Raw genomic sequence first — 15,720 nt, forward strand, 5'->3', positions numbered from 1 at the left:
GCAATTTACCTAACATCATGTTTTGATATTAAGGAAGATACTACAGATAGGCTGGGGAGGAAAATCTGTGTTTCCAAAATAATATATAGCCAACATTTCAATTTCACTTCAAACTATTTAGCTTTAAATTTCTCTGCATGATGATAATAGATTTATTCCCACTGAATATTATATGCAAGAACAGGGTTTAACACATTAGTCAATGAACTTTACATTGTGCCCTCTGTGCCCTCTGTTTATTTGGGGAAGAATCAACCATATGGCAATGAGAAATAGAAAATGCTATTTGACCACAGTTGAATGAGCTGGAATTTTAATTGCTGAAAAATGCAGCCATTAAAATGTTAAACCAAGATCAAATAAAATGGAAGCACATGAGTAAACAGTACTTTGAAACTTGGCTTCCACTTGCTGTTAGCAGAATGCATAAAATCACCAACGTGCATAACTGCAGTTGTCTTTGAACAAAAGCCAGTTTGGATTACCTATTCTCTCTGTTTTATGAGGGAATCCAAAATATCTTGTTGAATAGCACAGGAAAGATTATGGAGACTCTTGGCCATTATCTTTTATATAGTTAGGACAGTTTAAGTCCCATTATATTCCAAATACTATTTTATTTTATTTGAAAAAAATGGCAATTCAAGCTCTGTTCAAATGACACAGGGCCAGATTACCAAAATTTAGGGAGGAGATTGGGAGCACCCCTCCACCTACTTCCTGTCCTAGTCACATGAATTATATCCTCTCTTTCCCAATTGGCCATTGTTATTGTTTATTGTGATGTTTGAACCAGCATAACCATAATATTTCAGATATTTCAGAATAAACTGTAACCTATTCTTGTTTCCAGCCAGCCCTTCCAATTCTACAATTCTGTGATTTCCTTTTCCTTACAAAGATGGTTTACTTTTCTGTAAAGCTTGTTCTTGCTTTTCCTTCTCCAAACATGCAGTTTGTTTCCTTAAATGCAAAAGCCAAAGAGTATAAGCAGATTACCTTATTAAAATTGATCTCAATTAATAAGAATATTGTTGTTAATAATAAACACCACACGATGTTCTGCTCTGACCTCTGAAGTTAGATCCCATTCACTACTTTAAGCTTCCTTGATAGAATTAAGCAGATCATACAAACAAGGTTGCATTCATGGCATGACCTAATTTGGCGTTTCCTAAGAGATTGTGTCACATGCTCAGAGCAGAGCCAGTTGTAAGTATGGCTCCTCTTATGTTCATTTCTTCTGTAGCGAAAATGAATGACCAACATTTTATCCCCATAAGGTTGTCATTTGTTTCTGAGTTCTGAAAGTAAATTGGGGGGGGGGGGGGGAATCTACTTAAACAGATTATTTCAATCCAAATTTTTCAGGGATCTGTCATTGCACATTGTGGCCCAATAAATATGTAATCGTTTCTCATTATGTGCGTGATCCATGTGAGTCTAAAGTTCTCAAATTCCGTCCTTCCCTTTCTCCACACACAAGGGGAAGAAACTGTGTAACAAGTCACAGTTTGCTGTTTCACCCTGGAAACTGGTTTGAACAAACCATAAAGTTAACAAACCAAAGCATCAGACCAAGGTCAGATCAGACCTTGTTAGCCAAATCAAATCTCCCTACTTCGTTCTTCTAATAAGAAAAAGATAGAAAAGGTTATATTTATTATGAATGGAGTTGATACTATTCACTGTTCAGAAACTGGAAAAAGGAAATTGTCTTCTACATGTGGTGCAGCATTCAAAAGACTGTTCTCCAGAAAGATTAAACATGGCACCTAATGAGATTCAGAAAAATCCAAGAGGACAGGCCCATTGATTGCTATTACCCATTGATAAGGAGCCATATTTAGAGGCACTACACTGATATTCAGTTGCTAGGGGACAACAGTGGGGAGGGCTATTGTTTACATAACCTGCTGGTGGACTTCTTGCAGACATATGGTTGGCCACTCTGGAAAACAGAATACCTGACTGGATGGACACATTGGCCTGATTCAACAGGCTATCATCATCATCATAAATCTTGATGCCATCATACATAGGAAAATAAGCAAACACTCTCCCTTCAGAAGTCAATGAGATAAAGAACCACATAACTTTTAGAAGACACCTGAAGGCAGCCATGTATTGGGAAGTTGTTTGATGTTTTATTATGTTTCAATATATGTTGTAAGTCACCCATAGTGGCTGGGGAAACCCAGACAGAGGGGTGGAGTAGTAGTAGTACTACTAGTAGTAGTAGTAATAATAATAATAATAATAATAATAATAATAATAATAATAATAATAATATCATCACTGGTAGGGGAGTGAGGTCACAAATGAACAGAATGTGTGGGGAACTTCATTCACATTCTCTCACAGATGAGGAAATTAAACTTCTCGAAGAACAAATTACTCCCAAGGAAATAGATAAAGTACAAAAAGACCTCTACCCTAAGAAATTCCGCCGTCCAAATGGCTTCACCGCTCTCTATTATAAACATTACAAAGATATTTTGATCTCCTATATGCCCAGATTTTTCTATGATATCTGAAAAGGGAATACCTTATCAAGAACCTGGCTGGGATCTAAAATTGTCACAATACCCAAGCCATTTATGGATCCATTACAAGTAGAGTCATACTGCCCAATTTCATTGACCAATCAGTATTATAAGATACTTGCATTGATCTTAGCTAATTGAATAAACTTACTACCCCCGATCAATCTGGCTCTGTCCCTTGGCATAACATAGCAGACCACATAATAAAGGTATTAAACCTTATCACTCTTTCCAGACAATCAAAGTCGCCACTTTCAATCATGGCTCTAGATATTTGAAAGGTCTTTGACTGCTTGGAATGGAATTTTCTGGTGCTGGTCTTCAAACAATATAAAATCTGGCTCTAACTTCCTTCCACGATTTACCAAATATATTCTATATCCCAAACTATAGTTAGTCAATGACTTAGATAGTACTCCTTTTAAAATATACAGGGGAACAAATCAGAAGTGTCCCCGCTCCCTTTTCCTTCTTATCTTAGTTTGATAGCTAGAGGCTCTAGGGCTAAGATCTGGCCCAGAAGTTTCTGGTGTACTCTTCAGAGATAAAACATACACTCTGAGTGTTTATGCAGATGATATAATGGTTACCACAAGAACCTCTTTGCAACAGTAAGAGCTTTGCAAAAGGAATGGACACATTTTGGCAAATTCTGAGGACTGTGTAAATTTTCAGAAATCTGAAGCTGTGTGCTTTAATGTTCCCCCTAAAATAAAAAAAGAACTAGCTACCCTATTAAAAAAAATAAATCAAACTGTCATACAAAATTGAAATACTTGGGTATCTTTATTACTGGAAGTTTAAACAGAATGCATAAGGATAACTACAAGCCTCTTTGGCAAGGCTTTAACAGAGAGCTGAGCAAATGGAAATGGAAGAGCTAGGGTATCTAGAACCTGTGGGGAAGAAATATGCAAGGAAACATGCAGGGGGAAATTCAGAAGCATCCATGAACACTACCCTTTCAAAGCAGTCGTGTTGTTGTCATGCCTCTGAGGCCCTGCACTTCTCAGCAAGGAGCCTACGAGGTGCAGTCAGAACCAGGGAGTCTCAAAGGGCTCACAACAAGTTGCCTGCTTCCTTGGCACTGTCCGGGGTACTGAAAGATTTGTTGGCAACCACTCTGATTTTCTAGGATTGTGATCCTGCTAATAATCAATCCCTTCCTCCTTAGCCACACCCTCTGCTCTAGACCTGCATCTTCCCAACCCACTGCTAGCTCTGCTTTTACCAGGACTGGACACATGTTAAACATCAAGCACACAGAAAAAGTTTTAAATTCTGTTTCTTCATTTAATTACATGTAGTAGGCTAAATTATCTTTCCTTCTTCTTAGTGTAGTGTGAAGTAATAGTGACACCCACTGGCAAGAAGGATACTCTGGTAAACTTCAATGGAGAACAAATGCAGCTAAGTTACAGATAGGTAGCCGTGTTGGTCTGCCATAGTCAAAACAAAAAAAATTCCTTCCAGTAGCACCTTAAAGACCAACTAAGTTAGTTCTTGGTATGAGCTTTCGTGTGCATGCACACTTCTTCAGATACACAAATGCAGCTAAGACATACATTTGTGTAACACATATAATACTTAGCACAACTGTTAACAATGCAGGACAGTACACTGTTGTACTATGAAGCTGGACCTTGTGATAGTAATCACTGTAAATTGGATGCTAGGAGGTACTGCACTTATTCCATTACATCTGGGAAAATGAAAAAGACTATTCTCAAGTGTTGGTGCAAAATATCCTGCTCAGTATTTCCATATGCTGAATTACTCTTTTTTTAAAAAACAACTTCACTTTCAATATTGGCTTATAGCATTTCAGTTTTAGTGTGCTTTCAACTGCTCCTCAGAATTTTGTTTATTTATTCATTTGTCCAAGTCCTCAGTAATGCAAAGAAATAGTTTAAGAAAAACAACAACACCTCACTCTTCCTTTTAGGGTTCTAATGTATTGTCAAATTCCTGAGCCACTCTCTATTGTGTTAAAAACATGTTGCAGAATGCACTCACAATTAAACATTGGTCTAGAAGGTTCTAAATCTTCTCCCAGCATTTGGCTGGTAACAGCTCTGCCCTAAGTGCATCTATAGTCATATAGGCTGGATGAAGACTTATTCAATATATAAAGAAACTCCGCCTACACTTCAGCTCATGCAAGCTCAGGTATTGCACACATCTTCCTTCTAAAGCATGCAAGTTTCTCTGAGATGAGCCTTATGGCTTTGGGGCAGCCTTTGGGCAATTATGCATAGTTCTGTCTGAATTGTAATTAGTTGAGATATTTGGCTAGAAAGCAGATAAACTCTTTTGATTTTCCTTCCATTTACTTAGCTAGTTGACAAATGGCCTCCCCTCATCTAACTTGTGCAAATTTAAACACGAAAAGGGGGACCCATGGAAATTCAACTCATCTCTTTTTATTGTAGAGCAGGTCACTATAGCAACTTCTCACGCTCCTAGTTCAACTCTTGACTGCAAACTAGTAGTTCAGAAAGCAATCCCATTAAAAGGTAATTACGCAAAGCAAGTACCCAACTGTCTCATGTAAAGTATCAGGATAGGCATGCCCTTAATAAGATAAGAGGTCTTACCAGATCCTCAGTATATTCTTATTTAAACTGTCTGAAAAGACTTCAAAATGATCATTGGTATCTTGCTGACCTTATAATAATCCTCTTGAGCAAATACTCCAAAGAGTCTTGGTGTTCCAGTGACTCATGGCAATATGCAATGCTGTTATGCCTGGCATCTGCTAAAAAGGCAACTGGCCAAACCCACCAAGTTGTGCTCCAGCCTGGCATAATCCTTAACCGATTCTTCCCTCTGCCAGCAAAGAAGATGGATTAAAGAGTCTGGAAGTCACCAAACTGCGGTCATATTTGTAAGGTAGTAACCAGGGCCCACCATAATGTGGATCTAGTACTGGAGATCTTGAACAAAAAGGAGGCTGTAATATTTAATATTAATTGTTGAAATTCGAGAAACCTCAATTCAAGTAGAATAACTTTGCTTCATAAAAACTATTGTAGTACAGTGGTACCTCAGTTTACAGACACTTCAGGTTACAGACTCTTCAGGTTACAGACTCTGCTAACCCAGAAATAGTTCCTTGGGTTAAGAACTTTGCTTCAGGATGAGAACAGAAATCGTGCTCCGGCAGCACGGCAGCAGCGGAAGGTCCCATTAGCTAAAGTGGTACCTCAGGTTAAGAACAGTTTCAGGTTAAGAACAGACTTCCAGAAAGAATTAAGTTCTTAACCCGAGGTACCACTGTATGCGTTGTGAAAGGTCTTCATTTCTGGTTGAAATACGTAGCAAAACTTCTTATATGGGACAACAGAATCATAGAGTTTTGTCATAATTGCAGTACTAGAAAATAAGCAGTTGACATTTATTTTGCCTGCAATGTTGATTTTTTTTAAAAAAAGTTGTTTTTAATGTTTTTTAAAAAATAAAAATAAGAACCCTCACTTTTAAACTGAGATCTTTTGTTTGGTTGAGACTCAACCTCCTACAGTCAGTCAGGTGCGGGATGTACTAAAATAACACTGCCTGGCCTTGGCATTGGGAGAATTCCTGACCTAGGACAATTAACAACTTAATAGAATTTATTTGGATCAGCTAGCAGATGCCAGGCATAGCATTCTGTCTGTTTTAACTGAACTAATTTGTCATTTCCCCGTTAAGCATGGCTTCCTTCATCTGCTTTATTTTGACAGCTGCCCTGAGACTCAATGCTGCAGCAGTCGTATTAGATGGGCACAGATAATGGTTGTTATGGGCGGTATCAACTTGGTCTTAACAAAAGCTTCCACTCATAATCGGTCTTTTAGCTGAAAGAAAGACTAGCAATGCCCTGGCTTTGCATGGTGGGCCAAAGTTGAATCACTCAGCTGTCAAACTCATTGTGAATTCTGGATTAGTTGGTATGTTTCTAGTGACAAGCTAAATTAGGGATAGCCAACTAGCAGCCTGGACGCGGGTGGCGCTGTGGGTAAAACCTCAGCGCCTAGGACTTGCCGATCATCAGGTCGGCGGTTCGAATCCCCGCGGTGGGGTGCGCTCCCATCGTTCGGTCCCAGCGCCTGCCAACCTAGCAGTTCGAAAGCACCCCCGGGTGCAAGTAGATAAATAGGGACCGCTTACCAGCGGGAAGGTAAATGGCGTTTCCGTGTGCTGCGCTGGCTCGCCAGATGCAGCTTGTCACGCTGGCCACGTGACCCGGAAGTGTCTGCGGACAGCGCTGGCTCCCGGCCTATAGAGTGAGATGAGCGCACAACCCTAGAGTCTGTCAAGACTGGCCCGTACCGGCAGGGGTACCTTTACCTTTTAACTAGCAGCCTACAGGATGAACCTAACTTCTGAAACCCTCCTAAGCCATATTAATAGTGCTGAAGAGCTGTTCAAAATTCTATTAAAATTGTAATTTAGGTCAGTATGGTAAAAATGTTTGTCCGTAGGTAAGACACCTTAAAAAAACCAAATAATCCAACTTTTGAAAGTTTTTACTTCCTTATGAGTGATCACTCCTCCTTTAAAAAGAAACAACTTACATAAGAACTAAGAAAACAGATCTGAAGAAAGACAAAATAATATAGATTGAACAAAAGCAAAATACCTATCTGTTAAAGGTAAGCTGAAGAGGTGTCTATTCAGCATACAGCGGAAGCTATACAGTGGGGATGCTGGGCATTCTTCTGTGTGGAGGGAGTTTCCCAGTTTAACAGCTGCCACCAAGAGAGGCCTCACCTGGGCAACCATTCCTGCACTTCTCAGAGTGGTGGGACTATCCTTTGCTAATCCTAAAACCCAGGAGGTTCTGTAGGGATAGAGGTGGCATTTCAGATATTTGGGAACCTACGTCATTAAAAAAAGCAATATGAAAACCTTGAATTGAGCCTATAACAAACTGGAACTGGCACAGCTATTTTAAAGAAGAGGTTATATAAGCTCTAAATAGATATCTGTCCAGTAATCTGGCTGCTGCATTTTGGACTGACAGAACTTTCTGAAACATTGTCAAGGGCAGCCCCATGTAGAGCACACTGTAGTAATGGAATCGGAACATTATAGGAGCACTGAGTACAATGGCCAAGTCCTCTGTCTAAGTGGCAAACCAGACAGAGCTCGGAATAGGCACTTCTAGTCACCTAGGCTTTCTGAGTCTTATCCTTCTTTGCTATGTGTAATATTTCAGATTTACCTGAGCAGATAAGTCCTATGACTGTGAAGCCCTGATGGAGTCAACTTTTATTACACCACTTAGAAATTCTGAAATTAAAGGGGCATATAAATAGCTGAAATAAATATACACATTGCTGTATAATTTTGTCTTCAGGATTACAGCCCAAAGCCTTCTGGAAAGTATTATAGTTTATTCAACTCACATAGGAATGATTTTGATAATTTCAAGTGAAGTTCCACTTGACTAAATGCGTAGGCTGGTCCTTGCTGTATACTTCTGTGCAGCATGACTACTAAGCAGATTCATTTGCTCTTGTATTTTTAAAAATGACTAATATGTTGGCCATTCCAAAGGTTGCAGTGATTTTTATAAAGCATAGTTAAATGATCACTGCTCTAATTCATGTAGATTCTGTAGTTGAGTGGTATTCATCTCACAGCAACATGAAAATGGGCTGAGGCTTACTGAAGACCACGCAGAGAGTTTTATTGGTCAATAAGAGATGTGAACCTCCATCCCAAGTTTCTGTGCACATTCAGACCCAGTGCTTTAGCTGATACACCAAACATAATAATTAATAATTATAATTAATTAATTAATTAATAATTTATTATTTATAGCCCACCCATCTGGCTGGGTTTCCCCAGCCACCCTGGGCAGCTCCCAACAGAATATTAAAAACACAATAAAAACTTCCCTAAACAGGGTTGCCTTCAGATGTCTTCTAAAAGTTGAGTACAGTGGTGCCTCGCAAGACGAAATTAATTCGTTCCGCGAGTTTTGTCGTCTTGCGATTTTTTTCGTCTTGCGAAGCACGGTGTCGGGAAAGTTTTGGAAAAGCTTCAAAAATCACCAAAGTCTTCAAAAACCTCAAAAAAGGCTACCACACCGCGTTCTATGAGTTGCTCCTCGAAGTCAAGTCGCAACTGTATTAACGGTGTTAAGAAAAAGGAAACAAACTTGCAAGACGTTTCCGTCTTGCGAAGCAAGCCCATAGGGAAAATCGTCTTGCGAAGCAGCTCAAAAAACAAAAAACCCTTTCATCTAGCGAGTTTTTTGTCTTGCGAGGCATTCGTCTTGCGAGGTACCACTGTAGTTCTTTATCTCCTTGACTTCTGATGGGGGGGTGTTCCACAGGGTGGGCGCCACTACCGAGAAGGCCCTCTGCCTAATTCCCTGTAACCTCACTTCTCACAGTGAGGGAACCACCAGAAGGCCCTTGGCGCTGGACCTCAGTGTCCGGGCTAAACGATGGGGGTGGAGACACTCCTTCAGGTGTACTGGGCCGAGACTTTAGTAATGTTAACCAAAGATGAATCTTTAAAAGCCTGTTTTCCAAAGGTGGCAATTTGTGGCTGCACTCAGGGCTGGCCCATCAATGAGGCAGACTGAGGCAGCCACCTCAGCTGGTGGAATTCAAAGGGCACCTTCACGGGTGTGTTGTTGCTGATGAAGCGAGGAGAAGTGGCAGCTTCTGGGTTCTGGCAAGATCTCATCTGAGCAACTGCTAGATAATACTCTCACAACCTTCCTGGGACCCTGGTTAGATCACATGAGGCCTCTGCATGATCATGTGAGTTCTTGTGAGATCTTGCCAGAAGCTGAAGCCACATGATCCCTCTAAGTGAGTCTTTGGTGGCGGCGGCAAGGAGGATAGGGTGTGAATGCCACCACAGGGCAGCACCTTCCCATTTGGCCTCAGGCAGTGAAACAGAATGGGCTGCCCAACTTACCTGGGAATAAGCCCCACTGCAGTCATTAGGACTTACTTCTGAGTGGACATGTATAGGATTACATAGTGTGTTTCCAACTAACGTGAAGGTCAAAAAGAGTCATGGAATCAAAGTAGAGGCCAGGGGGTTATGGGATTTGCAATTTTCCAAATAAACTGAGAATCAGTAATCCTTCATGAAATAAGAAGTATAAGCAAAAAGAGGTTTCGGTAAGCAGTCATTGAAAAGGACTGTGAGTTTTCTTCTCATTGAAAAGGCCTGGAAGCTCTGCATCTGGCCATTTCTGACTCTGTTCATGTTGATTCTGTGAACAAGCCATAGATTGTGCTGCACAGGTTTCACACCTATTTGTAGTCTTGCAATAGTGATTACATCAATCCTCTAAAGGCGAAGTGGGTATTTATTTCACATCTGTAATATGTTCACATCTGCAATAAGTATGTTAACGTTTGCTATTTGTGAGCATATGCAAATATGGTTTCTGCAGTGGAGTTTATAAACTGAAAGGGTTTGCTGCCCTCAAGTGGTTGAATTTTAAGCCATATTGCATTTCTCATCAAGGCTAGATTTGTGGCTTCAGATATCTTAAGGGCAGCATTCAACGAAAGAGTTGCACTAGTGCAATTGGATTCTCCTCCTCTCCCTCTGCACAGCCGGTGCCCTTCCCAGATCTGTTTCGGAGGGTGGTGGTGGGGAGGGCTCACAACAGATTTAGGGAGTGCACAAGGGAAGAAGAGGGAGGAGAGCATTCTCTTGGAACAATCTGCTTAAGGCTACTTTGAAAACAATGCTCATCCTGTGCTTTTCTGTGTGCATGCTATATTCATTACTATGTAGTATCTTAGAAGGAGAAGCTGAAATAACACATGAACAAATGTAGAATGAATATTCTTCCATATCTTCCTTGGGATATATATTTTTTTAAGACTGATGAATATGAATTCTTTTTTTTTCTCTTCAGGGACAACCTGGTCAGATGGGGCCCCAGGGCCCAATTGGGGCTTTGGGTTCAATAGGACCCATTGGTTTGCCAGGAGTAAAAGGCCAGAGGGGTGATATTGGTCTGCCTGGGCCAAGTGGACAAAGAGGAAGTCAGGTAGGTAATAATAATGCTCAAAGAAAGTGATTTAATGTTGTGATAACAAAATAAAGACAATTACAGCGTGAGCCTCAATAGTTCTCTTTCTCACACGGTGTAAGAATATGTATTATGCAAATCTTTCCTTCAAGTTAAATTAGTTTTAAAATGAATGCATAATTTAACATTTGTTGCAATTTAATCTCTCCAGGGTCCTACTGGCGTTCCAGGATTTTCAGGTTTAGACGGTATACCTGTAAGTATTCTACAGGTGTTCATGTATTTTCTAAGACTGTAGGATGGTGTTATTGCAGAACTAAAGGTTTTATTGGTCCTTTTCTGTGCTTCTTGCTGAATGAAAGTTCGTAAGGGTTCCATCTATATAAGGACCACAAAATTCTTCAAAATTCTTCCTATCTTTGAGGAGAGCCAATCATGACTTTCATTACAAAGCTAACAGATATAATTTACAAGATGCTCACACCAAGTATGAAAACCCTTATGCAAATCATGACTTGAAGATGATTTGAACTGTGTTAGATACATTAACTTTATTGATATTTTTCCCCATTGGGTTTCACACGGCAGCTTCTCAGGGTTGTGGTGCTCCAACTCACATTGCAACAGGTAACTACTGAAATCTCACTGAGGAGTGGTTTTAGCATAAAAATGTTGTCAAAAACAAGGTGCATGTGTCACAAAAGTTTGTGCTTTAGCCAAATCATTATCCTTCCCCTGCCCTATTTATATGAATTTGCATTTTAATGTGATCTGTTCTAGGGGTTACCAGGACCTGATGGACCCAGAGGTAAGCCTGGCTTGGATGGGTGCAATGGCTCAAGGGGAGATCCAGGATTTCCCGGAGAGGCTGGTCGTATTGGCCCAAGAGGCTCCTTCGTGAGTGAAAGTTTATTATGACCTTATTCTAACTATTGTATAGAACCTGAGTGGGGAATGGGTGGACCTTACCTGAACTGGATCACCAGGTCATACCCAGTTTGCTCACTGAGATAATCCAGAGGAAAACTGTTAGCTGCATAGTTGGGCATTTGGTGCCACCAGTCTTCCAGCAGAGATTGGGCAGGATTATAAATCATTTAATGTGTCAATACGAATTGAAGTCATTAATGTAGCAGTTGTTGTATAAGGGCTTGTTATTATGACTGCAGTGTAATTGATATTAAAAAGATTTGGAACAAGAAATAAAGTAAATCATCAAACCATCAATTCTAGCACATGGGGGGCACCTAAATTATATAATCTGGCATCTAAATAATTGGTATTAGTAACTGTGTTATAATTTGGCATTGTTATAATGAGGCTATTATTGGATTATTGTAATTGAATACTAATAAAAATTATTATATATATAAAAAAGATTGGGCAGGCTTTCCTATTTTTGACTTTCTTTCATCTCTTGAAGACTTTTTTTAATGCCGAAAAACCTACGCAGTTGTTTCAACTTTTCTTGGGCAGCCAGTCATTTTAATGTTTGATCTGTATTTCTATTTGTATTTTTAGTATCTGTTTTATGTTTTAACATCATAAACCAACCCAATATTTATTATGTGGCAGTATAGAAATACTTCAACAAACAAATATCAATAAATAAAATATTTGCATTGCCCAAATCAAAGACTACTGTTATACATATGTCATTGCTTTGTTTTCATAAGCCAAATCATAGAACGACTCTGTAATTCATTTGGTTTTTTTAAAAAACTGTTTTTATAGGGTATTCCTGGTCAAAAGGGAGAAAAAGGAAATCCTGTGTATGTTTCTCAGTTCATTAAAGGGCCTTCGGTAAGTGCAATGAGATATTATTTGGACAAAATCTTACTGAAATTCTTTTAGAAATGTACTTACATGTCATATGGTTTGCACATTAAAATTTTCATTGGCATGGATATAAAATTCACAGGGGACATCCAGTGGTGTCATTCTGCTTGTGCAATGGGACTCCTCCCCCGCCTTGTAGCCCAATGCCCTCCTCAAACATCTGGTCTGGATGGTTGGAGGACCTCCTGGAGCAGATTGTGGATTGAAGGGAGGAGGGGAAGGGGATGTCATGTTGCATCTACCAGCACAGCACTGGATATCACTCCATGTAATTATAATAGTTAAGAAATTTTGTAGATAACGCACATAATACAGGTGAATGCTATAGCAGAGAAGGAACTATATCCAGCTTGTTTGGGGAACAATGTCTGCATATTCTAGACACTTCTATCAACAATACATTGCATAATTATGGAATTTATTATGGGTTTAAAAATGATGAAAATATACCTGTACATAATCAGAGGCCTTTTGGTTGCCTTACTGAAGGATTGTTCATTGAAACGTGTAATGGACAAAGATAAGAAAGTCCTGCTTTGCCATTCTCTTTTCTGAAACATGTTTTCCTTTTTTACTGATGTGGTTTGTTTTAGGGTGAAATTCCATGTATGCCAATTTGAAAGCGAGGCCCACAGAAATAAGTACAACTTAACTTTTGACTAAACATATATGGGACTGGATATTCAAACTTGTTTTAATACAGATCTGTAAACGTTGTTATCCTGACCCCTTATGGAATGGTACAGTGGTGCCTTGCAAGACGAAATTAATCCGTTCCACGAGTCTCTTCGTCTTGCGGCTTTTTCGTCTTGCGAAGCACGGCTATTAGCGGCTTAGCGGCTATTAGCGGCTTAGCGGCTATTAACGGCTTAGCGGCTTAGCGGCTATTAGCGGTTTAGCGGCTTTAAGAAAAAGGAAACAAACTCGCAAGAACTCGCAAGACGTTTCGTCTTGTGAAGCAAGCCCATAGGGAAATTCGTCTTGCGGAATGACTCAAAAAACGGAAAACCCTTTCGTCTAGCGAGTTTTTCGTCTTGCGAGGCATTCGTCTTGTGGGGCGCCACTGTAAATTCATTTAGGCGAAACAAATTGCTCTGAAATAAAGTTGTTATTAACATGTATTTATTGAGCAAAATGATATGTTGCGCATAGTCCATTTATTGTCTATTCCCTGGATAAGTGATATCTTGATGTTCACTATCTTATCTTAGATTGTCTGCATTGCTTCCTTTTTATATTGTATTGTAATTCATGATGCTATGGTAATGCCAATAGCTACTACAAAGAGGTGTGTGATCTAACAAAGTGGTTATGGTTACAGGGAGAAAGAGGGGATCCCGGAGCCCGTGGCATGCCTGTAAGTCCCTTCATTAATTTCTTTATGTTTGGTTTGGAGCAATACAGTCCATATCATTGAAAGTTTACTGCTATACATTGTGGGTAGCTATGAAATCCTTTCCGTCTGGCTTGAAGTCAGTAGCTGCTCTCTGCAGTTGCATTAACATATATAGCAACTCAGAACAAAGATCACTGCCGTTGTGTGTCTGTACCACTGACAGATGCCTTCAGCAGTGTCTAGTGGTGGCATATAGATTCATAGAATTGTAGAGTTGGAATAGACCACCAGGGTCATCTTATTTCCAACCCGCTGCAATGCAGGAATCTTTTGCCCAACGTGAGATTAAGAGTATCATGCTCTATCATCTGAGCTATCCTTGTGTGATGACCTGCTCTATATGTTCCAGTTGCCATGCAGAACAGTTATTCTGTGAGGAACTACTTCCAACAGTGTCCATACATGAATTGTAACATAAGCCATCCCTGACACAGTGGACTTGACAAGAAGTTGAGAAATCTCGATAACAATAAACAAGTGCAGAGCTGCAACACAATGTTGCTGTGTATTTCCAGCTCAATATGGCCGCTGTGTGGGTTGAGAGCCTATGACAATTCTTCTATTTTTAAGATTAATTAAAATTGTTTTTCATTCTCTTGCATCCACCTCAAGATGGATCTGTTGCTTCCGTTGCCTTCATAGCCTTAGACTTATCATTCCTGCTTTATTTTTTGATTTATCTGCATTAATGCATAGTTAGCTTGTACACAGTGTAACCCATGAATCCTTGTAGATCATTACTCTTAATGAAAATCAAGTAGCTGGCTGGTGATGGTGTTTGACTGGGATATTGCCTACGGGCAGTGGGCCAAGTTCAAATGGGGAAGGCTGTTAGTAGCTGGATGAGAATACTGAAGCTGCTACACAAAACATCAAACATTTTCTTTTGATGGAAAACAGAATGCTGCTGTTGCGTTTTTAAAAAGAACATTGTTTCCTCTCTTCCCAGGGCCCCAGAGGAGAAAGGGGACCCAGAGGTCCACCAGGATTTCCAGGCCAACCAGGCATACAGGTACAGTGCTGACATTTTTATTTCATCCCTTCACTGTAAGTGTGCTAGGATGGGTTAGCCTTCTGTCTATCTAGTAGTTCATCACCAATGTGAATTTTGCATATTATACACAAAATTCATGTATTATACATGGATATAAATGGGAAATTGGAGAATTGTTAGTCTGCTCAAGTTTATACACATTCATGAATACACATTTGCAGATAGGTAATGCTCATTATCTAATTTCTTCAACTGAAAAATACTCTTAACGCCAAACTTGTGAACACTGAGCAACAAAAGTGACCAGCGACTTAACTAAAGATTCACCATGGTGCTATATAAGAAAAATAGGGGTAGGCAGTCATTTTCCCCCTATAAGAGAATGTGTGCACCAGCTGATTAGGGCATGGCTTGTGCAGTCTACTCATGATGGATACAATCTGAAATGGATAATTATTAGCTCTCTGTTTTCTAAGTTAGCAGAGGAAATAGTAACTCAAAAAGATGTTTTGCGGGTGCCTTCGTCCCAGCCACTGTCCCATCATTTCATATCCTACTTTACAGACATTCTAATCCATTAAAAAAAATAAATCAAACTATTAAAAAAACCCTTTACTAATTCACCAATCCTGGATGTCTCGTTGCTAGTCTTTCACCCCAACTTGAACAAACTCCAGCTGTTTCACAGTCTCAGAGATGTCACTAGTTCTCTCCCTCACACCACTCTCCACCGAACGGTGAGGAGGAAATGAAAGAAAAACCTCCCCCCCCCCACAAGCTCACAGAAAAGTTCACTGGTCACAGAAGGCTGTAGGATTATATGTACAGAAACTCTACAAAGCTTTGCGTGGCAGTGAAAATGGTTGGTGGAAAATGTTAAAAAGAACAGAAGACAGTAGGTAAATATGTGGGATCTGTGGTCTTCCATCACAGCTGATAATTG

The 15,720-nt window shown here is 39.8% G+C and overlaps 1 protein-coding gene across 1 annotated transcript in view; it reads left to right on the forward strand.

Moving 5' to 3' along the window:
- The window catches only part of COL4A4 (collagen type IV alpha 4 chain), a 70,060-nt gene that overhangs the window by 13,246 nt on the left and 41,094 nt on the right, over positions 1–15,720 (forward strand). Inside the window, exons 5-10 of the mRNA XM_077929927.1 lie at positions 10,432–10,566; positions 10,760–10,804; positions 11,329–11,445; positions 12,283–12,351; positions 13,709–13,744; positions 14,733–14,795. Of these exons, the coding sequence (XP_077786053.1) occupies positions 10,432–10,566; positions 10,760–10,804; positions 11,329–11,445; positions 12,283–12,351; positions 13,709–13,744; positions 14,733–14,795 (465 nt within the window). The remainder of the gene's footprint in view (positions 1–10,431; positions 10,567–10,759; positions 10,805–11,328; positions 11,446–12,282; positions 12,352–13,708; positions 13,745–14,732; positions 14,796–15,720) is intronic.

The sequence above is a fragment of the Podarcis muralis genome, chromosome 6, assembly GCF_964188315.1.
Source record: "Podarcis muralis chromosome 6, rPodMur119.hap1.1, whole genome shotgun sequence".
Lineage (NCBI taxonomy): Eukaryota > Metazoa > Chordata > Lepidosauria > Squamata > Lacertidae > Podarcis > Podarcis muralis.